This window comes from Thunnus maccoyii, chromosome 20 (assembly GCF_910596095.1).
Source record: "Thunnus maccoyii chromosome 20, fThuMac1.1, whole genome shotgun sequence".
Lineage (NCBI taxonomy): Eukaryota > Metazoa > Chordata > Actinopteri > Scombriformes > Scombridae > Thunnus > Thunnus maccoyii.
Window position 1 is genome coordinate 10,210,495 of NC_056552.1, and position 23,040 is coordinate 10,233,534.

Below are 23,040 nucleotides of genomic sequence, written 5' to 3' on the forward strand. Positions count from 1 at the left end.
TATAGGAGGAGCAAAGTTTTATCAGCGCATTCACAGCTGCTACTGGTTGTTATTAATGAATGACCTTTTAGAAACATAATGCACACCGTATGAAATACCATAACTAATGTACTGTATGCTGATATTTTTTATATACATTTGCATAGCAACTACATATACATGTAACACATATACAGATGGAGGGAAAACCTACAGCTCTCTGTCTTCAAGGCAATCCAAGAGGTCATTGACCAGCTTCTCATATTTCCTGGACAAAAGAAAAGCAGACTGTATTAGTATGTGTTCTAGCTCTTCTGTGCCCTTGAAAAAGACTAAGAAGGTATTGAAAATGAATGAATGAATGAATAACAACAGCTATTATAATCCAGTTTATATTCCTACCTTGCAGTGACCACGTTTCTGATTCTCTGACGTTGAAGCCCCTCCTTCAGCTCCTCTATGGAGGGTGCCTCCAAACAAGGTGTGGGATTTTCAGACTGCATGATTTGATTGGCTATCTCTACACAGTTTTCCGATACCTAGAGGTGGGGGCGGACAAGAGGAGCAGTACACAGCAGGCGATTAAAAACAGATCAGATGAGGGTAGTGAATTGACTGTTAATGGTCGTGTTGCTCACAGTAAAATAGATCCCGATGGTGTCGTGCTGGCGATGGATCCTGTCAGTTATGTCGTCAAGCAGGTGACCAATGGAGGGCTTCTCCAGGGTCATGGAGGGCGACAGGCCACAGCGGACCAGAGCAGGCCACACCTCTCCTACACATTCCCAATCCCTCGCACTGGCCTGACAAACACCACTATGCACACCCAGCAGGCAGTACAGGGCACCCTGTGTGCACACATACAGGATAAGGACACATGACAGATGATATATGGTGGTATAAACATCTGAAGCACAGGCAAATGAACAGTCATGTGCTGCGGCTGAATTAGAGACCGGATCCTGCACAATCTGCATTTCTAGGGCCAAATATGTCAGAAGGAGCTGACAAGACCAGTCTCATTTTAAAGGATCTTCCAAATGCATGCAGAGAAATGTAGCCTTTTGTTTTAAACTGAAGGACAGAGCCGGTGTATCTTTGCAGCTCAAATAATCTACAAAGTACCGGTCATTTGTTAATTGGAGCATTCAGGCATTCAGACATCAAATATTTCACTTGAATGAGACCAATTAAAATGCCACAGCAGGATGTAAATGATAGAAACCACACATAAACGCCATTGTTCTTGTTAGCAGAATGGACATCAAGTTAATTCAATTACAGCGCGTGAAAAATGGAGGTTACATGGACATGTCCACCATTAAACACTGTTTGCTAGTTGTCCGTCATGTCTTATATTTTACCACCAGTAAAAGTTAAGGTCAACTTCCTGGTGGTAAATCCTTGGTGGTAAATATTTGACTTTATGAGCTATGAGTGTCTGTGAGGGTAGACTCTCTCATCTTGAAAAAAAACACATTGTCCAAATTATCCAATCTGCTTTTCATCAAGTTTAGGTAAGTTTGACAAGCTCATTGGCTGGTTCTCATGCTTAAAATGATTTATGTTGTAAAAGTGAAACAGGCAATAAATCATAAATCATGAACAGGTGGGTTGCACAGTTATATTTTGCAATAGCAAACAGCCAAAAAGCTTTAGCAAGTTTAGAAAGAAACTGTACTGTAATCTTACACACATTTTAACACTCAGGCTAAATAGCCAACTGTAGAATTCACAAATTACATGAGCACTCACAAATTTTCCTCTTGAAGGGGGAAACTTTCTCTGCGTTCACTTTTAATCTGAGTTTAAGACGTGTACGCACAAGAAGGATTTTGTGACATTACAGCTACTTTTGAAGCCAATTGTGGTCCATTATGCAACTCCCACAGATGTGGTTCTGGAAATATCCAGCACACATACGCTGTCAATGGAAACATTGTGTGTAGTACGTAGTTAAACTTTTGAAAGGAAAAAAACATTTCCATATTACATTCTTACTTCGTACGTTCTTGTTTTTTTTCAAAGAGGGAGAAGTAAATGCAATTTTAAACACAATTAACTACGTAATTTATTATTTTTATTATATAAGTTCTTATCATTTGTAACTACATCATTTTTGTGAAAAAACAATATCAAACATAAATTATTTATTCAAAGCTGAGAATTTATATCTTAAAACCTGTCTAGAGGAGACCTTTAAGAGCCAATTTGTAGAAATTTCAAAAAAGTTCCTGCACATCATAAGGTCTTAGTGAAGAAATCATTAACTATATAATACCAAAGTAAAAACAGATACCCTGTGAATGGATGGTGCTGTTTGCATGGAGCTGTTTGTTTGTATGAATTTTACCCGCTGAAGGGCTGAGGACTGAAACGGGATTCTTAGGCTTTCTTTTCAAGTTGAAAGTGAGTTTTTGAAAAATGTATTCAGCAGAGTTTTTTTTAGTACAAGATTAATCCAGATCAAAACTCTGCAGACCTCCAGGCTATGAGCAGGAGTGTAAGGAGAGAGAAGGTCAACGATATAGGATGGGGCAAGCACTATGTCAGGCGTGTGTCTTAAAAACAAGCTGTAAAACAGAGTAAAATAAATGCTGTGGGCCACAGATAACCAACGTAGGGCGGCCAGGATGGGAGAAATGTGCTTTGGTGGCAGTACGTATGTAGTACATACTGAAGACAAGGTTTTGGACTATCCTCAAGTACCACGGACAGTGACCATTATGAGCAAGCTCAGAGCAACAACTACATTTGTCAGCATGTACCGTATGTATGTATGTACGTGTGTGTGTGTGTATGCGTGTGTGTGTAGTACCTTGAACTGCTGTTGTGTCCCAGTGGTGTGTTGTGGTGAGAGCAGTTGTAGGATTCTGGGAATCAAGTCTCTGTAGGAGAAGCTATAGGTTCCCAGTGCGATCGTCAGCACATTCTGGGCCCTGCTACGCACCTGCAAGGACACACACACACACATACATACACACACACACATACATAGACACAGATGCACATACTTACACTCTCAATTAATTTCTATTTCACTAGAGATATTTATGTTAATGCCGTAAGGAAACTGGGAACCAGCAGATGTTCTGAAAGGTTCTTTCTTGTTAAAACAACCGGCTGAATTAATTAATGTGTGTTGTGTTGGTTTTACCTGGCTGTAAGTGCTGGTTGACAGCAGCAGCAGATCACAGAGCAGCTCCTGATGAACTACTTTATATTCACTGCCCTCAACCACCAGCTTCCTCATCTATCAACACAGAAAAACAGTTTTCAAATATTATAAAAACACCTACATTTCATTCTGTGTGCATGTGATTGAAGCTACATCTGTGCCCCTGCAGGAAGTGCATGTGTTTGTAACCTCACCTCATGCTGGAGCAAAACCCGGTCAATGAGCAGTGCTCTAATGTGCTGCTTTTTCCCATGAAGCTGCGGAGGGAGAGGCGACATACTTAAATCACGCTTAAAGTGACGTAGTGAAACTGACAACAATCAGCAGCCTTGTTCGCTTTTCCAACTCACCCTGTTTTCCATTGACTTCTTGACAAGAGTGAAGCTTTTCCAGCGTGAGTCAAATTCCTTCTTGTGAGTTCCTCGGAAAAACATGAGGTCACTGATGATCTGCATTCGGACAAAGGGCTTTGTTAAAACCTTCGCTGGTCAACCACAGGATAGAATAATAACAACAATCTCATTCAAATCACAAACTACAAGGCCAGGGACGTGGCACCTTAATGATGACGAACAGTGACTTTGTATCATCCTCCGAGTGCTCCAAGATGTGATCTGGTTGGCAAAATAAGGATATGGTTAAACTGTGCATTATGATTACATTCTAAACAGAGTGAGTGGTTAAGAGCTGGAGTGTTGTGAAGTTACAGTAAAATTTTCACTCACGTAGCAGCAGTCTCATGGTTTGGCAGATGGACTCTCTGTAGTTCTCCCGTGAATCATCTGGAGGGGAGGAGACACACAGAAGTCCCATATGGATACAGAGTGCGGGATGAGCGGCCTTATCGCCCACTGAAACCATTGGGAGAGCATCTACTTGTGTATGTTTGTATGTGCTTGTTTGCTTGCGCTTTTCTTACCGTACTCAACACCTATATGCAGCTTGATCTCCCCAAGATTCACCATAGAGGGCACGCTGAGGAGAAGCGAAAATGTAAGAAGCGAAACGTAACAAGCCTGCATAAAAAAAATGTGTGTTTCTGTAAACAGTATGAGTGTGTAGCCGCAGGACTCACAGGTCAGATACGTGTGGTCCATCCAGAGGGGGCAGCATGCTTCCAGCTCCGAGAAGGCAGTGCTGCACAACAGCAAGGCTCTGCAACAGCTCCTCCCTGTGAATCAGGTCAGACATTACAGACCTTTCATAGTTGTGTGTGCATGTGTGTGTGTGTGTGTGTTATGAATTCACTTGGTCTGTAATGGCGTTTCAGCACTCTGAGGTGGCTAAACTCAACTTCTCCCCCTTTTAAGCTCTTGATTAGGCATCTTCAAAAGCATCACGACATATTAAAAACAGATGTTATATTTCAGGTTTTATTTTTGGCCCTGCACACATCTCATTTATCACTAATGAAAGGCTACAGTTTTCTTTGTTGTTTTTAGTGTGTGTGCCTGATTACATCCAGAAATGGAGAAATGAGAAAAACGGCAGCACACCTGCTCATTGGCTGATCTCCAGAGACGTGGCCCTTGATTCGCTCTAGCTCAGGGTGCAGGAGGCGGGACAGCAGCTGGAAAACAAAGTTCTCCTCCTCCTGACTTGGCACGTGCCAACACACACCCAAGGCTGCCACATCTCCAGCTCTGCCCCAGTCCTGGAGAAGAACGAGAGAGAGAGGGAGAAGTTTTCTCAGAAAGTTATAGAGAGAGTGAGAGAGAGAGCTGCAGTTCTTCCACTGGAACAACTGGCAAGAAAACCAGCACAACCAGTCCACCACAAAACCACAGATCTTTGACTCTAAATAACTGAGGAAAGAAAACAAATCACACAACAAACTGATCCTCTGTCAGCAGATGAATCCAACTAGCAAAATACAGAGAAATGAAAAAAATATGCAAAATAAAGAATGAGTGACCATAAACTGCAGATGGGCGGCATTTGAAACTTTCGAAAGCAGCAGGGGAACATAGCTGTAATTACCGCCACCTATACATCATAACATAAACACACTTCCCCTGCCCAAATGTACAAAAACATCACAAATGATGCCAAGGTTTTACAAAAACTATCCCAGAAAAGCTTTTCTCTCAAGTGATGACAGAAATACTGCAGGGCAAGCAGCTGAACTCTCCTGCTGCCCGAAGTAGAAAAAGACAGAATAGAAATCATCTTTGAACTTGAATTTAGCAGCCTTAAAGCAAGATTATACAACTTGTACTTGTGCTACTTTTACATTATTTTTTCATAACCTGTTGGGCAATCATAGTTTAGTAGGAGGGATCAAGTGTGGCAATGTCAACCTCCTTGCTGCATTCAAGGAAAATAGTAACACCTGTACAAACTGACGTAAGAGTATGAACAGAAATAACAACTCTTAAATCAACATGTTTCTTTGATTAATGTAAAAAATGGCTCCTAGCAACTGTGTTTTGAACTAAAAATAAAAACAAAATAAACTCCCCGCCAAAGAAATCAAGCTTAATGAACAACAGAATACTTCAGTCTAATTATCTCGCCAACAGTGTCTGCTGTTTAACAAAATGTTACTTATGCTCACTTTATCACTGCATAATGTGTGGTGTATAATTTTGTAACATATAGAGTTGTCAAGTAAGTAAGTGGTTCCCAGTCTTTTTTGGCTCATGATCCATCAAAATGAAGAAATGTCTACTTGTAAACCCTGATTACAAGTTAGTATGTATGTGTGAACATGAGTTGTGAGCAGTTCATCCAAAGTGTTTTTTCCTTCTCAGACTGCTTGTGTTGAAGGGTTTTTACAGGCTTGAAGAGATAAAATATTCAATATTTCACAACAAAAAAGCAAAACAAATCATAATATACCCCTCTAAGATTCATCTTGTGACCATTTATTTTCTTTCAGTGAGTAGATATTGTTGTTATCACTTTTGTCTTTCTTTTCCCTTATCTACTATTCCCCTCTCTGTACAGTATACTTTACCAACACGAGGTGTTTACTTGTTATGCAGAGAAAGCAACAGAAAGAGAGACAGTGACAGAGACAGAGAGGTATTAGCCAGTGTATGGTCTGGCACTGTAGCAATTTAATTATCATTTGATAAATGTTTTCTAAATTACATTTAAATAACCAAACCTGTAACATCCAATTTAATTAAACTGCGAGAGACAAAGAGCAGTTTTAAAGGTTTCACTTGTGGCATTTTGTGTTTCCAAGAAACCTCATTGTTTCCTGTTGCAGACTAGATACTGTAATAGCTCTGTTAACAGCCAATTTGCACCAGAGGAGGTTGGAAAATAAATTATAGTTGAAGCTATGTGGTTACAATCAAGTAAGTAGATTTAACTAGTGTTTGTTTGTTAGATGAAATAATGGTGGTCATTGTTTTGTCTCGTTAAGTGCCATAAAGCATTGAAGCACTATGTGTGTTTACCCGTATAGGGAGGTCAGTATCAAACCCTCCAGAGGTGCTGCGGTACTCGGTGGGATAGATGAGGGACAGCGACCGGAGTGTGTGCTCCAGCAAACTGCAGGCGAGTGTGTATGCCCGTTTACAGCGCAGACGCACGCATACACCCAGGATCCGCTCTAGGTCCCCTTGGTATTTTAACAGCTGTTCACCATCCACACGGGTTACCTAAAAACAACACACATACACACACACACACAAGCATATGCATGCACACAAACACACACATCGACACAGGCAATTCAGCGGAGAGTTGTGTCTTAAATATTGAGGTTCTCCTGTAAATCACAGCATCTGGCTCGCTCCCACTCGCATTACACTCCCAGGAGTAATAAAACAAAACAGAAAGGGTATCAATACGTTCTGGTTAACGAGAAAGCTCTTTGATATTTATGACATTGCGGGGGAGCACACTGCAAAAAATGTCATTGGTTATAATTTTTTTCTCATACAATATCACAATAATGGACTTATTCTTTAAAACAAGTAGGGCAGCAACTAACGATTATTTTCATTATTGATTAATCAAGTAGTTTGGCCTATAAAATGTCAGAAAATGGTGAAAAATGTTGGTCACTGTTTCCCAAAGACCAAAGTGACGCCATGTTTTGTCTACAACAGTCCACAACCCAAAGATATTCAGTTTACTGTCATAGAGGACTATGGAAACTAGAAAATATTCACATTTGAGAAGTTGGAATCAGAGAATTTATTAAAAAATGACTGTGATTAATCGATTCTCAAAATACTTAATTCAATAGTTGGCAACTAATCAATTAATCGACTAATTGTTGCAGCTCCAAAAACAAGTGAAAATATTTGTCTGTTGCATGCATTTCAGGTATTTCAGTGTATTATATTGCAGTGAGGAAATGACTGACAAAACTGACAAGAAATTGATCTGTAACGGAATAAAGCAAATGTGCCATTGGATGTGTAGAGATAAAGTAGGTGAAATAATTTTGTCAGATGAAATATTTTTTAGAGTGTTGAAGCCCTTGGGATGCGATAGATCCTTGTCTCACCTCGGAGAGCAGCTGGAGATTCCACAACAGCTCCTTATCCAGCTCCTCTTCACTCTGCAACTCCTCATCTACACACACATTAAGAGGCTGAGTTATGTACTGTACTGCTCACCTGACAGGCTGACCTTCTTTTGCCGAATTTTGGGGTCATTCCAGTCTGCGATATTTTGGATGGCGAAGTCATAACCCGCCCTACTCTGCCTCTGATTGGCTTATCCTGATATTTTTACCCTAACCCTAATTAATCTCACTCCTCATGCACAACCTAACCAACCCAACCAATGAAGGCAACGAGTACTAGCCAATCAGAGGCAAAGTAGGTCGGGTCATGACTGAAAAACAGACAATATCTCTCTGTTAGTCAGTCCACCTCTTTGATCAAGACTGAAACCATGTGATGGATTACCATGAACTGTTGTACAGACATTCATGGTCCCAAGAGGATGATTCATACTGATTTGGTGATCCCCTGACTTTTCCTCTAGCGCCTCATTGACATTTGCGGCTAACCGAAAGATTGAACTGTCTCAGTTATTGAACTACTGCATTGAATGGATTGTCATGAAACTTCATGGAGACATTCATGTCCCCCTCAGGATGAATTGTAATAACTTTGGGAATCCCTTCACTTTCATATTGTGCCATCATCAGGTTAAAATTTTAATTTGTCAGTTATGAGCAAATACCTGCAAAACTAATTACACTACCTCATCTGTGTTTTGTGTTTAGTGCTAATTAGCAAATGTTAGCATTCTAAACTGATGGTGAACATGGTTAACATTACACCTGCTAAGCATCATGACATGAACATGTCAGCATTGTCATTGTGAGCATGCTAATGTTAGCCAAGGTGCTGCCTTTACAGAGCCGTTAGCATGGCTGTAGACTATTGTGTATAATGTGTGTGTAGTAAGTGATAATTCCATAAATTTGACTGTTTTCATGACAATACAAAAAAACACACACAAAGGCTATACAAGTACATGAATTCTGGCTGAGTCACCACATAATTCACATTTTTTTGTTAGTGTCAAAAATCAATGCTTTCTTTTTGTTCCACTTCACCATCACTTTTTAACCAAATGCTAGAAGATTATTGCTAGGCAGAAAAATATCTAATGAACAATTATCATTGATTGCCTTCTTTTGTAAATGAGTTTTTTTTTATAATGACTCAATAATGAACACTGGCATTGTGTTATATATCCAACCTGAAGAATGAAGATTTATCTTTACTGTGCAAACTGCAGGTTTCATTTAGCAATGAATAAACTTGTGAATGAACATGTTCAAAGCTATAATAAGCCTGTAGAGGCCTCCTACAGTTTTCATGCAAACACACTACTGTTGTATCTACTCTACACACTAGTCTTTTTAACACACACAGTGTGGTACTGACTGTCAGTAATGTGGAAAATGACGCTGCAGCAGTGAGGGACGAACAGACGGAGAGATTCAGCAGGATGACACTGCAAACACACACACACACACACACGTGCACACAAGCACACATTTAGATGCCATGCCAAGCATGCAGAACATAACACCAGTAAAAACGCATTCCTCCAAATCTTAGGCAAAGTGAAAGTGAAAAAAAAAACTGAGACTGAGAAAAATAACACACAGTAAAACAAGTAAAATATGTAACTACAGTATGACATGTAAGTAGAGGGGTCAAATGAACAGAAAAACAAAAAAACAGTTGTACAAAATGCAAAATTATATATCAAGGCCTTATCAGGTTGTATTTTCATATATAATATATAATATATATACTATATATTCTTGATCTTGGGCTCTAGTGAGTGACAATTAAAAAAAACTATTACAAAGATAAAACACACTACCTGATAAATACACACATACCTTTGCTGCTGCTCTGCACATGTCAGCCACCATCCTGCCTGAGACACACGTCTCAAAGATGTTGGAGGTGGCAAAATTATACACCTTCTGCAACGCCACCTAACATAAAGGTAAAGTTTGTCAAGATCAGACATATCATGTGTTTCTGTTCAAATTTGATTCACACATTGTACATTATTGAGAGGTTTGACATTAAGACAACTATATGGTTTTTGTTTTGTTCTCAATTAACCATAATTGATAATGTACTCCTGATTGATTCAAATGTTGCTAAATCCTGATTGGTGCTCAGAAGTATGTGACATCACCCTTTTCCAACTAAGCTCTGATCATTTCAAACCAGAAACCACCACTAAAACTCTTCCAACTATGGCAGAAAATGTCGTGTTGATGTAGGAGTCTGATAAAATGTGTTTTCAGGTTAACAGTCTGTAGGAGAAACTGATTAACAAGCCGTGCTCAGTTACGGCCAGATCACATTGAGAATTAGAGCTTATGATTAAAGATAAATGAGCTTAACTAAAGAGAGTTGTTACCTTTAAGATGAGGACGTACTTGTGAGTGTGTTTGTGTGTATGTGTGCGTATGTGTGTGTGTGTGTGCGTGCTACCTTGTATATTTCTGTGGAGCACTGCGTTAGGATGGTGCTAACAGTGGAGGACAAGCCCAGCTCCACCAGGCTCTCCAGATGAGTCTGGGTATCCGTCTCTGTCTCGTCTCTTGTCTGTTCAAGGGTGCTGCTGTCTATCAGAGCAAAACACCTGCACGAGCACAAATACGCACAAATACATACTGAACTGTAGGCACACACTTGTACACTTGTCAGCTATGAAAATGTCAACTGCACAAACCCAGTTTTATCATCAAAAAGAAGACTGAAAAGGATGTTTTTACACGCCTAGCATAACCATTGATGCAGACCGGTGAATTTCAAACAGAAAGTACGTTGACAACGTGGTTGTTAATTAGACTTTACCTGTCCAGAAACTGGAGAACGAAGTCTTCAAACTCTCCTGAAGCAAAACACAGATCTTTCTCAGTCTGAGATGAAGAAAGAAAGAAGATTAGTTAGTTATTTGTATGAGTAATCTTCTGTTTATGTCTCTGTATGTGAGCTGGTTTTATCCCAAATAGAGAAGAAACCATTTCAGTGGAATAGTTCAACTTGAAAAAAAAAACTTTACATATTCTTTCTTGCTGGGAGTTGAATGAGACAATTGATACCACTCTCATGTCTATCTGTAACATACTGTATGAAGCAGGAGCCAGGAGACGGTTAGCTTAGCTTAGCATGCAGACTGGAAGTGGGGGGAACAGCTATCCTTGCACTGGCAACCCAGTGCAACTTTGTTAAATTGATTAGCGAACATTAGAGCAGCTGGTAGGCAGATTTTGTTACCTTTGGACAGTGCCAGGCTAACTGGCTGTGTATTTTCTGTACAAACATTAGAGTGGTATTAATCTTCTTGTCTAACTCTCGAGAAGAAAGCAAATAAAGGTATTTGCCAGAAACAAGTCCTCTAACAAAAAAAGAAAATATCTTTAAATTATTAATGACAGGTTTTTCAATACTTTTATTTAAAATGTTGCAGATATTATGTTTATTTAAGCTCTGTTGTGACTGAATTGTTTATGTGTGTTGGTAAGTACCTCTGTGAGATCACTGTGTCGAGAGGGAGCAGATGAACAATCCACTAAAGGCACCAGAGTGGTGAAGGTGGTGATGAACTGGAATGTTATCTGGGCAGAGGGAAACAAAAAGAAACCAATCCATTTACATCATCTGATGTGATCACAGCCTGAGTTACATAACCAAGCAGATGTTGGTGGAATACCTGTTTTCAAATGTATTAATTCATTGTGACGTGATGGATTAATGTAGTCTGGAGACAATGAGCACACCAAAAGAGAAATCCAATCCATTTTGCAATCCAAGCAGAAACTGAAGACTGAGCCAAGGTAATTACGAGTTCTTCAAATTGAGATATTCATTCTACTTTCAGGAATTATTAATAGGACAGACCAAAGTACGCGGGAAGGGAATTTAATCAGTGAGAGCTGCATTGTCTACTTGTCTAACAATTCTTCTTCATTGCTAATCAACACAACCATTACTCACCATGCACTTGCTGAAGTCGTTGGGGTCCACCCCTGGCAGAGAGCCCATGAGCAACGGGAGCACGTGCGCACGGCCCTCTGGGTAATGGTTGTTAGGGGAAACCAGGCTGCGAGCCATGCCGATCATGCAGCTGAGAGTGGCGGTGAGGGTGTGCGGCTCCGTCAGGGTCTCCATCGCTGCATAGGTCCTGTTATACACAAGATACGAGGAGGTAAATAACAGAATGAGTGGTTTCTTATGCTTTTTATTCATATTTGAGTATATCTATAAGACTTTAAAGTGGACATAACATGCTTGTTGTGATTTACTGTTATGACATTGGATGTCTATATTAAGGAGATGGCCAATCAGAACAGAGTGGGCTCATTGGGAAGGGGGCCTCAAAGAGATAGGCATTCAACCAGCCTTTTTCAGACAGAGGCTGAACTGAGGGGCTGCAAAAGTGCCAGTCTAAGATAAATAACAATTTTTTTTTTACTGTAAAGCATGTGTGGGCATCCAATTTAAGAATATTTTATTATCAGCAGATATCCCAAACACACACTTACTTCTCAAGTACAGGTGGAATGGCGAGTTCTGGTGTGAGGAGAGCCAGGTTCTGTAGAGCGTAGGCTGCATCTGTACTGCCGGTTTTACTGCAAAACACCAGAAGAGGGCAGATGAACACACAGCAACATGCAGAACGGCATCAACAACAACAACAACAACACACACACACACACACACACACTCACACACACACACACCCACACACACAAACAGATAATCACAGGTGACCTGTCTTTGTGCGGATTAGCTCTTAAGGCCAAGCATGTACAGTGACTGCGCTCGCCAGTATGACACAGTAGTCTAGTCTTGTTAGATAACTGACTGGCAGTGATTCAAATGCTCAGTGTTTGTTTGTTTTTTTTACAGGGTTACAACGTATTAAACATAGTTTTGGTGGTTTACATGCCAAGTGTAGACATGTAGGTTAAAACTGAGCTAAATTTAGCTGAAAAGTTAACATTTTTGATCATTATAATCATTGTCTCACCTGCATTTCATGTTATATTATGTCATTATTTCAACATGAAATGTCCTGACTACACACTGATATAAAGTAGTTGAAATCCTATTGAAATAACTACTTAAAAACCTTTTTTTTTCCTTTTATAAGCAAATTTGGCCCAGTTTGAACCTAAACTGCGATTGATTTAGCTGATTTGCAGCTCAAAAGACTGACCCACCAATTACCAAATAACTGGGAGGATTTTAGTGGCTGTGATAATTGTCTGGAATAATAACATTATTGTTGAGATAAAACCGGTAAGCGGGAGGTGGAAAACCAAATACGTAGTCAGGATCTTTTTGTGAGATCGTATAAACCAAAATTCTGGTTCAACAGATGGAGGTCTGGAGAAATTTTGGTCATTATAAACGTGGGTTGACAAGACCACTTGGCTCTGACTGTGCAACAGAATGCTCACACCTACCTCCACAATGGCACTTATGGTTTCTATTTCTGCCTGAGTAGAAAAAGTTTCTATCGGCCTTCCCACTTAGTGTACCGTAAGGTTGGCTTGTGTTGTCTCTGTTTTAAAATGTCATTTTACATTAGGAACAACTATTGTCACAGAATGGCATCTCTTAACAAGTATTATTTATTTATTTATTTATTTACTGGGCTTCTGTTAATCTCTCTTCTCTTTTGTTTTCTTCTATTGTTGTGATTTTACTTTTTCACTTGTAATTTTCTGCTATGCTGCATCAATATTTAATGCAGAATTTTTTTTTTATGCTCCTGTTTTCAAGGGCTCTTATGTCCTCTTACTACTTTGTACATCTTAGTTCAAAAGTGCTCTCTAAAAATAAATAAATGATTAATGGTGAATTACTGTGTTGTTACTATAGAGATCCAACTGATCAAGGTTAAACTATGGGAGTAGTTTTAGTTCATTATTGTATAACCATCATGTGAAGCTCATCATGTTACATCAAGTCCACTCGCTGTGTCTATGTACAGATATTTTTATTTACATGCATATATGAATACATCATACATGTATACATATGCCTATATACAGAGTTTGTTCATTAGATGTATAAATGTATGTGCAACATATTTATATTCCTACATTTTATAGTTGTTTAAATTTCTCCAGACTTCTAACATTTTAAACACAAAGCTGACTATAAAAGCTTACAACACAGGATGATGTTGATATTATGACTAACTACTACCGAAGTGCAGTACCTGAACATGGCCAGCAGGGCAGCTCCAATGAGGCTGCGCGTGAACTCCTGCAAGTCCGCGTCCGTAAGCCTCTGACATTCAGGAACCAGTGTGATCCAGCTGGGAACAGCGTGACGTTCCCGATGCACGCGGCGCACAACACTTGCCGGGAGACGCTGAAGCAACCGCATTAGTCGAGACTGCAGAGACACACACACACACACACACATGCACACGCGCACATTCAACATTAGCATTATGACCCAGAAACACATTCACACAGTCTACCACAAACAGATCTGTGATATCGTTTCTCTGGAAGTTATGCGTTTTATTATTGTGTTGTTAGTGTGAGGAAAGCCAGCCAAGTACTGAAAGACAGGTTATAAATCAAACAAGCGTGACAGCAACAGGCTGAAAATGCATTTACAACCTGCTCTGAGTGTGTGCATGAGTGTGTGTGTGCGTGTGTGTGTGTGAGTGAGAGAGAGAGAGAGAGAGAGAGAGAGAGAGAGAGAGAGAGAGAGAGAGTGCGAGACTTACCTGCCAGCGACCATGATTGGATGGATGGTAGAAGGAGGCAATACTGTTAAAGAGGCAGGTCAGCTCCTTCTGTGCAGGATTTCCTGGCCCACCCTGCAGGTTTAAAATCAAATAATAACCATAATTAAGCAGCAATAAAAATATGTTTTTGTGATGTATTTTTATAAGACAAACTCTAAAATGTGTGTACCAGTAGGGCTGTGATCCACAACACCAAGTGACCTATGTCATAGGAGTTGGTAAGATAGCGTGGTGCCACCATCTGACTGACCCCAACTGGAAGGTTCAGACTGCGCAGGATCCTGGTGAAGATCTACACACACACACAGACACACACAATGGAGAGTTTAACCAATGACAGACACACTTACATAACCACATAATTCTGCTAATGACTCACCGTGGGAATATAAGGGGTCCAGTCCACATAGCCAATGTTATCGTTGGCGAGACGAGCGAACAGGTTCACTAGGTGCTGCAAGACAACATAAAATAAAACAATCACTGGGAGGACAAAGAACATTCCCAGAAGTGAAGGCTGTCATTCCAAGAATTAAATATAACCACTTTGACAAAAAAAAAAAAGATGTTCAGGAAGAGAGGAAGTGTGTACAGCCAGGCTGCTTTGGACCAGGAGGTTCGATGAAAGCAGGGCAGAGGCACAAATGGAAAATCTTATCTGTACACCGGCTGGAAATTGTCAATACGTTAATAATATTTCAACATTTCAATCATTGCCATTGGGAAATGTAAAAAAGTGTGTCATTTCAAATTACTTGGAAATGGAAAGCTACATGATTCATTGCTCCATAATTTAAAAAAATATTTTTAAAAATCCACCAGATTTATAAGATTTGAAGGGTGGAATTTCATTAGTTTCAACTTAATGTAACTTTGATGTTGCATAAAGACTTAAACTTTCCTGCCAGTCAGCACTAGGTGTCACATTATTTAACATAAGGGTCAGAAAATACCTGAAATATTCTGAGTGTGTGTGTGTGTGTGTGTGTGTGTGTGTGTGTGTGTGTGTGTGTGTGTGTGCGTGCGTGCGTGCGTGCGCAGCTCACCCCCTCCCAGCTCGGTTGATTTTGCACTGACACCCAAAGAGTCATTAATTCATCAAACCACAACCTGAAAGCACACACACAAAAAAAAAACAGCATTATATTCACACCCACTGAAACACACACACACACACACACACACACACACCTGAGGCTACCATCGAATTCCCCTCATCTATCTCCCATTCCCCAAAATATGAACCCACTCACTCCCCTGTAGATTCTGGAGGAGCGAGAGAAAGACTGAAATGGAAAAATAGAGTATTAAAGATGATGTATTGTGGAAACTGTGCGGAAACTGCTGATGAATCCAAGACTAAATCCAGACAAATAGCTTGCGAAAGAGTGAATACACTGAAGATCGCTGTGAAGAGGCTTGGTAGTTGGAACACAGTCGTGAAAGGAGCAGAGAGAGAGAGAGAGAGCGAGAGAGAGAGAAAGAGGGGCAAAGGTTTTCCAAGAAATCAAAATATTAGCAAAACAAGTAGAGTGGAACCACTGCTAATGCAAGAGGAACATTATTTATTGAGGCTCTCAGGTGCAAAGGTATAAATGGTTACAGAGCCTGAAAATGTGGTTTTTACAAGACTGCACACTCAAGGCAATGCAGTTGGAAGGAATACAGCAAGGTAACAAGATCCAACCAAATTAGCTGATGAAAATATTGAGAGGAAAAAGGTTTAGTTTCCTTCACAGGAACAAAAAAATGCAACGTATTTGAGCTTTTTCTGCTGGCAGAGATGGATCTATAAATAAATAAGGAGCACTTTTGCTAAAACTTTATCAACCTTTTGTGTTAGCTCTGGCTCTGGAATGCTGCACTTGGCGTTTAATCTTGTTTCTAAACAGAAAGTGCGCGAGGAGCAATTCAACTTGGCCCACTTACCGGAAGCCCTGACTGTGCTCCTCTGGGGGCATGATAGTGGGAAGAAATAGCTCCATGTTGCTGATGGCCTTCTGCATGACCATGTCAAACACGCACAGCAGGGGGCGCCACTCTTCCAGCATCTCCTTGGTGGATGATGCAGGGAAATACCTGGGAAATTCACAACAACACACACACACACACACACACAAGCACATAAACACAGAGCACAGACAGACATGAGTGTAAATAGATGCAGACAAGCAAATACAGCTGAAGATACAAACACACACACTGATCAACAGCAAACAGCTCAACTGAAGATCAAAGCAGTACATTATCCGGTGCACAAATTACATGATCACACAGGATGAGACTTACAGTCTGCAGCTTTTGATCAAAGCCTTCAAAATGTGGTCCACTGAGCTGAAAACAAGCAGAGAGAGGAAGTGTGTGAGCGTGTTTGTGTTCTACTTTAACTGTCTTGTGAGAGCCACATGTCCCTGCCAGTACTTTTGGGTTGCAACAAACAATTGATTTAATCATCAATAAATCAATGATCAAAATAATTTAGTCTGTAATATATCAAAAAAAGTGCCTATAAAAAGTTCCTAGAGCCAAAGGTGACACCTTAATATACCTTAATATAGCTAGTTTTATCTGACCGGCCCAAAACCCAAAGATAATCAGCTTAGAGTGATATAAAACCAGAGACAGCTTGACATCTTTTCTTGATAACTGACTTAAAATAAATTTTGGTAACACTTTCTATGACGACCGTGTCTATAAAGCATTATAAACATACTTATAATGCTTATAGCACTGTATAATCATAGTTATAAGCACTCATTAATATTCATAATCCTTTATAATAATAATCATAACACATTATAAAGCATTTTATAATGACTTATAAGATCAAATATCATAATATTTCATAATAGCTGGTCACTCACAACATTTTTTTGCAAGGATCATAGTTATAATACCATATAATCATTTTATAATGCATTATAATCACTGTTATAATGCATAGTTGTTGTAGTTGTTACAGATTGTACTGGGCTGTACATAGATTTGGGATAGTTGTTTATAAGTTGTATGTATGAGTTTATGGATGAGTAGTTGAGGAAGGAGTAGGAATAAATAAGTGTGTACTTTTTCCTACTCCTTTTTGAACGTGTAATGTTTAATTTGTGTTGTTTATGAGAAGTTGTTTATCGAGGTTTATTGTTTGTTTCATTTTATTGTTATTCTTGATTTGTTTTTATCTGTTTTTTATTTGCACATGTTTGAAATAAAATCGACTAACTAACTAACTATTACAATGTGATTATAAGTTACTCTAAGTGGTCATTGTTTGCTTTCGGCAAAGTGAGAAAAATATCATTATATCTATGTGTAGTGAAGGAGGGTCCAACAGGCGTTGAACCCCTCTCTCCCAGACCACAGACAGCTGTGCTAACCAGTCTGCCAAATGTTTAATCCATTGGCCAACGGAGTGCAGCGCGTCATCCGTCATCAGTCATCCATGGTCATTACTCTCTAGCGGGCACTGCCCTGCACCGTGACACTATGCAAGAACAACACACAAAGCCTTATAAAATGTATTTGTTTAACAGGTCATAATAGAAATTGAGCGCTCCGATTTGACACGACTTTTTGATGATAAACAACTGACTGACGGACAATTGCGTGTCACTAATGTAATGTTTTCCCAAACAACTCATTCTGAACACTAAATTGACTCAAATTATAGATAATAACTGAAATCTGTGTTTTTACAGATTTATAACCTTTGATAAATAGAAGCAGATCCGATCAATTTGCTGTATGCTTGAGTGTGTATCTGTGTGTATCTTTGTCTTGCATGAACTGTTGGGGAGTAGTTACCATGGTTACCTGCTGGAGTAAAGACTCTAAACATCTGTGAGAAGTTGACAGTTGGTCAAACTCCACTTCATGAGAGAAACAGTTCCTATGCTCATAATTTGAGAATGGCAATATATGAGCTCAGAAAAACAAGTAGCATTGACTCTGAAAAGTATATTACACTGAATAATATTGCTGTATTGTTTGTTTATAATTCAGAAGCATTATATTTCCTGGTCCTCAAAATGAATGGAAGTGAATGGGCAGTCTGACACCTGTGAGGAATGAGTGGTGTTGACAGCAGATGACAGCGACAGCAGCAGTTCTTAGCTTATGACTTTAGACTTTAGAGGTAAGACTGCTGATTTTTGAAAAATTCTACTAAAGTGAGATATCACTTTGGATATTGAGACTTACCATGTGTCAACACCAGTGCATGGTTTGCACCTGTTTTTTAAGGAGTCACTTTTATTTTTGTTGACTTTTGTTGAACGTTTACATAAAAGTAAAATGTACAGCTACAGGTAAAGTAGAAATGTTTCAGGTATTATCTACAATTTGACTCAACTGAGTCTTTAGAGTGAGTTTTTTGGGGAAACATTACATTAGTGAAATGTAAATGTCCATCAGTCAGTTGTCTGAAGTTGGAGCAGTCAATTTCTGTTATGACCTGTTAAACAAATAACTTAATTTTACAACATTTTGTGTGTTGTTCTTGCATATTGTCATGGTGCCCGCTAGACAGTAATGAGCACGGATGACTGGATGTTCTGGCCCTTGGCCAACAGATTAAACCTTTGGCTGACTAGTTAGCACAGCTGTCCGTAGTCTGGGAGACCGGGGGAATCCTCTTTCGCCACACATAGATTTAATGATATTTTTCTCATTTTATTTAAAGCAAACAATGACCATTTACAGTGACTTATAACCACTTTGTAATGTATTATATCTGCCTGTACCTCAGGAGTTTCATTACTTTACTTAAAGCACCAAATGACCATTTAGAGTAACTTATAATCATATTATAATGCATCGTAACAGTGATTATAATGTATTACAACTATGAGAATTATAATATACTATGATCCTTGCAAAAAAATGTCAGCGAGTGACCAGCAGTTATAAAATATTATGATACTTGACCTTATAAGTCATTATAAAATGCTTTATTATGTGTTATGATTATTGTTATCAAGCATTGTGAATATTTATGAGTGCTTATAATTATCATTATATATTATTATGATTATAACAAATTATTAGTATGTTTATAATAAATTACAGACATGGGCATCATACAAATTTTAACCTGTTCATTGTGGGACGTTTCACTGAGAGCCAGTTTGGGGAATAAACCAGCAACCTTCTGATCAATTTTTTTTTTTTTTTTACATATTTCAATTTGGCATATTTTCTTACTAAACTATCGAGGGAAAACTGTTTACTTGTGGATTTAGGGTTTGGAATAGAAAAGCAACAGAGCTACAGTTAATGCAGATTGGTATTTAGGATAAAGTTTGGTAGGAAGAAATCTTAAACAATAAAATAAAAAAAACAGTTAAATGAATAGGAAGTACATATAAACCAGTACAGTGTTATAACTTCTCATATAAAAAACACATACTTGGGGAACCAGACGAGTCCAAGGTGCTCAGTTTTGGAGTAGATGATCCTGTCGTACAGATCGTAGAGTGGTCGCCATGGCAACTCCAGGTCATCCCTTGACAGCAGTTCCTTCTTCCTGTTTGAAAAAGGAAGTTTATCATCAATTATTTAACCTATTTATAAGGATTTTGCAGGACTTCAGGCGGATTCGTTGAAATTCAAGCCTTTGAAAAATTCCCTACTCAAGACAAAATGACGGTAATAATGTTACACTGAAGTGAAACACTGCAGGTTGTCTGAAGGCGTCTGTAATTGTGGGAAAATTACTCACTACCTTGCAGGCTGCGCTAAAAATGAGGCCTGCCAAGTTGCAGACATGTCTGCAAACATAACGCCATGAGTCTTTTAATTCAGTAAAGCATAACTGGATTAACAGCTGCAGGCATTAGTCATTTGCAGGTGCAGACTCAGCTGATTAAAAATATTCACAACACAAACCCATAGGGAAAAATTAGGAAGAATTAACATCTGAAAGTAGACAGAACCGGATTTCTGCTAACCAATCACACAATAAAGTTATCTTTTTTTATGATTCTTGACTTCTCAAACACCATGTTAAGCTTTTAGATCACTAGTTTACTTTGTAAGTGCTTTAAAGCAGAGCAGGTTTTTAATTTTCCTGAGAAACTTTCACGAACCTTCTCTTGACTGCGTTACTTAGTTCTTTGTTAAATTGCCATTTTTATGTGCTTTATATACTGGAATAAACTCCACAGAAAGGTTAAAAGCCCCCGCAGTGGGGAATATGCACAATTTCCACAGCCTTGGATTCCTCTTGTCTGCTCCTCTCTCAATCATCTAACAACTATAAAACAGACTCTCATTGGGGAGATTTGAAAAAATGAAGGCAAGAAGAGACAATCGGGGAAACGATGGTGAAATGCGAGGGATGGAAAAAAAAAAGAAGCCTATTGAGACCTGATGCGTGATGTCGAGTATCAAATTTATCTCTCAGCTGTGAGACCTTGCACTTAATATACGGTTAGCCTAGATCTTTCTCTTTTCATCCAACGGACAAGACAAACGACATCTACATTATGATGTTGTTTTTGTGATGGATGTAAAAATCGTGGAAACAACGGGAGACAAATGGGAAGTGATGAATGTGACCGTCTCGGAGAATACGCTGCAGTCGCTGGAGTAGTGACAGATCTGATTTGAGAGACAAAAGCGAGGGAGTCACGCTATAGGTCAGGACTTAAAAAGTAATAAATGCACCGTGAAGCCAACACACTTTATTGTCCTTGTTTTTATCTATGTGAGTGCGTGTCTGCTTGAGTGCACATGTCTCTGTGCATGTGTGTGCGTGTGTGTATCCACTCCCTTTAAACTAATTATGACTTTATAGACTATTTTATATGATGTCATATTGTTATTTGTATCCATAACATGCACGTGTTATATTGTTATAGCCTCATAAACTGTCATTTTCACTCCATCACTGACAAAATCAGAGATTTGGGCATCAATTCAGAAGCTAATATCGTTGTCCATGTAGACCGAAAGGTGTAGCAAAACTTTAGTGTTGCCAGATGTATATTTTGTTGATATAAATCATCAGACATGAAAGGAATATCACAATGACACCACTGTTGCTTTTAACCCACAATACCACATGAATGTACTAGTTGCTGTGTATTTATTTGTTTGTTTGTCTGGTAACAGGATATCTAGAAAAACATATAAACAGAGTTCAATGAAATCTGGTAGAAATTTATCCCATGGAACAAGCAACAAAAGACTTTGGGTCTGATTTGGATTAGTCTAGGTTAGTTTTTTCTTTTTTGAAATTCCTTTTCAATGATACCATTACACTTCATTCTGATGCAGGTCCAGACCTAACATTTTCTATAACTGAAATAATAAATTTAGAGGATTACGCAGCCACCACTCTCCGGGTGCTTTCTAAATTACTCTTATTTTTCTTTCTTAACTCTGCGGGTTGTCCAAAGCTCCACATGGCAGGGCTCCAAATAGCGGAGAGGTAAGTGAAAAATCCACTTTAACACGTCATGTGACTTGACATCAGTATACCACTTGTGGCACACTGATGTTTACCCACTGGGCCGCTTAGTGATCTCATTATTAAGGGCAGAAAAGGTAACGGCTCTGACGCTGGTCAGTCCAGTTTTCTAGTCAAAAGCTCTCACTGTTTATGTACAAAATAAATGTTATTCTGGCTTTCTGTCATGTTTTCTTAATTATTTTAATGTTCTGTACAGAGTAGTGCCTCCATAAATCCGGCAGCAGAGTAACCCAGACATTCTTCTCCCCAGCCACATCCTCCAGTTCCTCCTGGGGGATCCCAAGGCATTCCTAGACCAGATGGGATATATAGTCCCTTTGGTGTGATCTGGGTCTGCCCGGGGGGTCCACAGGGAGGCGCCTGATCAGATGCCTGAACCACCTCAACTTGCTCTTTTTAAAGCAAAGGAACTGCGGTTCTACTACTCTGAGCTCTTCATCTTGTCCCTAAGGATGAGGAGCTCAGATATCTCATATGTGCGTGTGTGTGTTTATGTGTCAAACCCACTTGAGAAGCTGAATGAGCAGTCTGGCGTAACTCTGCATCATATAGGGCTCCAGGTTCGGCAGCGTGACCAACTCATAGAGCAGCTTAATGAAGAGAATATGGTCCTCTTTGCTGAACCTCCGGCCGTACAGCTTCAGAAACCTGAGGGTGAGAGGTGAGGGGTGAGAGGTGACCATCAATGAGCAGCTGATCGCTTCCTGCTTCCTTCGTCTGACCCACATTCTCAAATACACAGCTACAAAGCCTCGGTGGGATGAGAGGTGACACACACTTGTCTAATATAACTAACCTCATTGAATTTGAGCAAATGCCAAGTAAGCAAAGTAAATTAAAAGTCTTTATTTAAAGTTAAAGGGGGCAGAAGATGATGGCCTGATGCTCTCTAGGCAGACAGGGTAGCTTGGGGAAGGTCTGTAACACCACAAAGGTCTCTGCTTAAAATATGACTGATACTTTTTGTGGCGCTTTGTTCCTCATTTTCTGAAGTATTGAGTGTGTGTGTTGTACCCTTTTAAAAATAAACATTACAGCTGTGTCCAACTGTAAGGAAATGCAGCCACATGGTAATCTAATAAAACAGTCCTGCAACTAATATTAGGCTAGTGCACATTTGTGAAGCTTATTAATTTTGTTTTTGTTGTTATTGTGCCAGAGAGGTATTTATGCAACT

General features: G+C 39.3%; 1 protein-coding gene across 1 annotated transcript in view; it reads right to left on the reverse strand.

Annotated features, from left to right (window-relative positions):
- psme4b (proteasome activator subunit 4b) overlaps window positions 1–23,040 on the reverse strand; it is a 38,661-nt gene that overhangs the window by 14,912 nt on the left and 709 nt on the right. The window contains exons 2-31 of the mRNA XM_042397727.1: window positions 22,371–22,511; window positions 19,797–19,913; window positions 16,682–16,726; window positions 16,322–16,471; window positions 15,439–15,502; window positions 14,772–14,846; window positions 14,562–14,684; window positions 14,372–14,464; window positions 13,850–14,028; window positions 12,162–12,248; window positions 11,614–11,800; window positions 11,145–11,234; window positions 10,471–10,535; window positions 10,105–10,255; window positions 9,495–9,593; window positions 9,028–9,097; window positions 7,629–7,696; window positions 6,568–6,771; window positions 4,654–4,811; window positions 4,233–4,328; window positions 4,077–4,132; window positions 3,883–3,939; window positions 3,716–3,771; window positions 3,508–3,606; window positions 3,352–3,414; window positions 3,137–3,232; window positions 2,798–2,929; window positions 618–827; window positions 382–518; window positions 194–247 (exon numbers count right to left, since the gene is read on the reverse strand). Of these exons, the coding sequence (XP_042253661.1) occupies window positions 194–247; window positions 382–518; window positions 618–827; window positions 2,798–2,929; window positions 3,137–3,232; window positions 3,352–3,414; window positions 3,508–3,606; window positions 3,716–3,771; window positions 3,883–3,939; window positions 4,077–4,132; window positions 4,233–4,328; window positions 4,654–4,811; window positions 6,568–6,771; window positions 7,629–7,696; window positions 9,028–9,097; window positions 9,495–9,593; window positions 10,105–10,255; window positions 10,471–10,535; window positions 11,145–11,234; window positions 11,614–11,800; window positions 12,162–12,248; window positions 13,850–14,028; window positions 14,372–14,464; window positions 14,562–14,684; window positions 14,772–14,846; window positions 15,439–15,502; window positions 16,322–16,471; window positions 16,682–16,726; window positions 19,797–19,913; window positions 22,371–22,511 (3,222 nt within the window). The remainder of the gene's footprint in view (window positions 1–193; window positions 248–381; window positions 519–617; window positions 828–2,797; window positions 2,930–3,136; window positions 3,233–3,351; window positions 3,415–3,507; window positions 3,607–3,715; window positions 3,772–3,882; window positions 3,940–4,076; window positions 4,133–4,232; window positions 4,329–4,653; window positions 4,812–6,567; window positions 6,772–7,628; window positions 7,697–9,027; window positions 9,098–9,494; window positions 9,594–10,104; window positions 10,256–10,470; window positions 10,536–11,144; window positions 11,235–11,613; window positions 11,801–12,161; window positions 12,249–13,849; window positions 14,029–14,371; window positions 14,465–14,561; window positions 14,685–14,771; window positions 14,847–15,438; window positions 15,503–16,321; window positions 16,472–16,681; window positions 16,727–19,796; window positions 19,914–22,370; window positions 22,512–23,040) is intronic.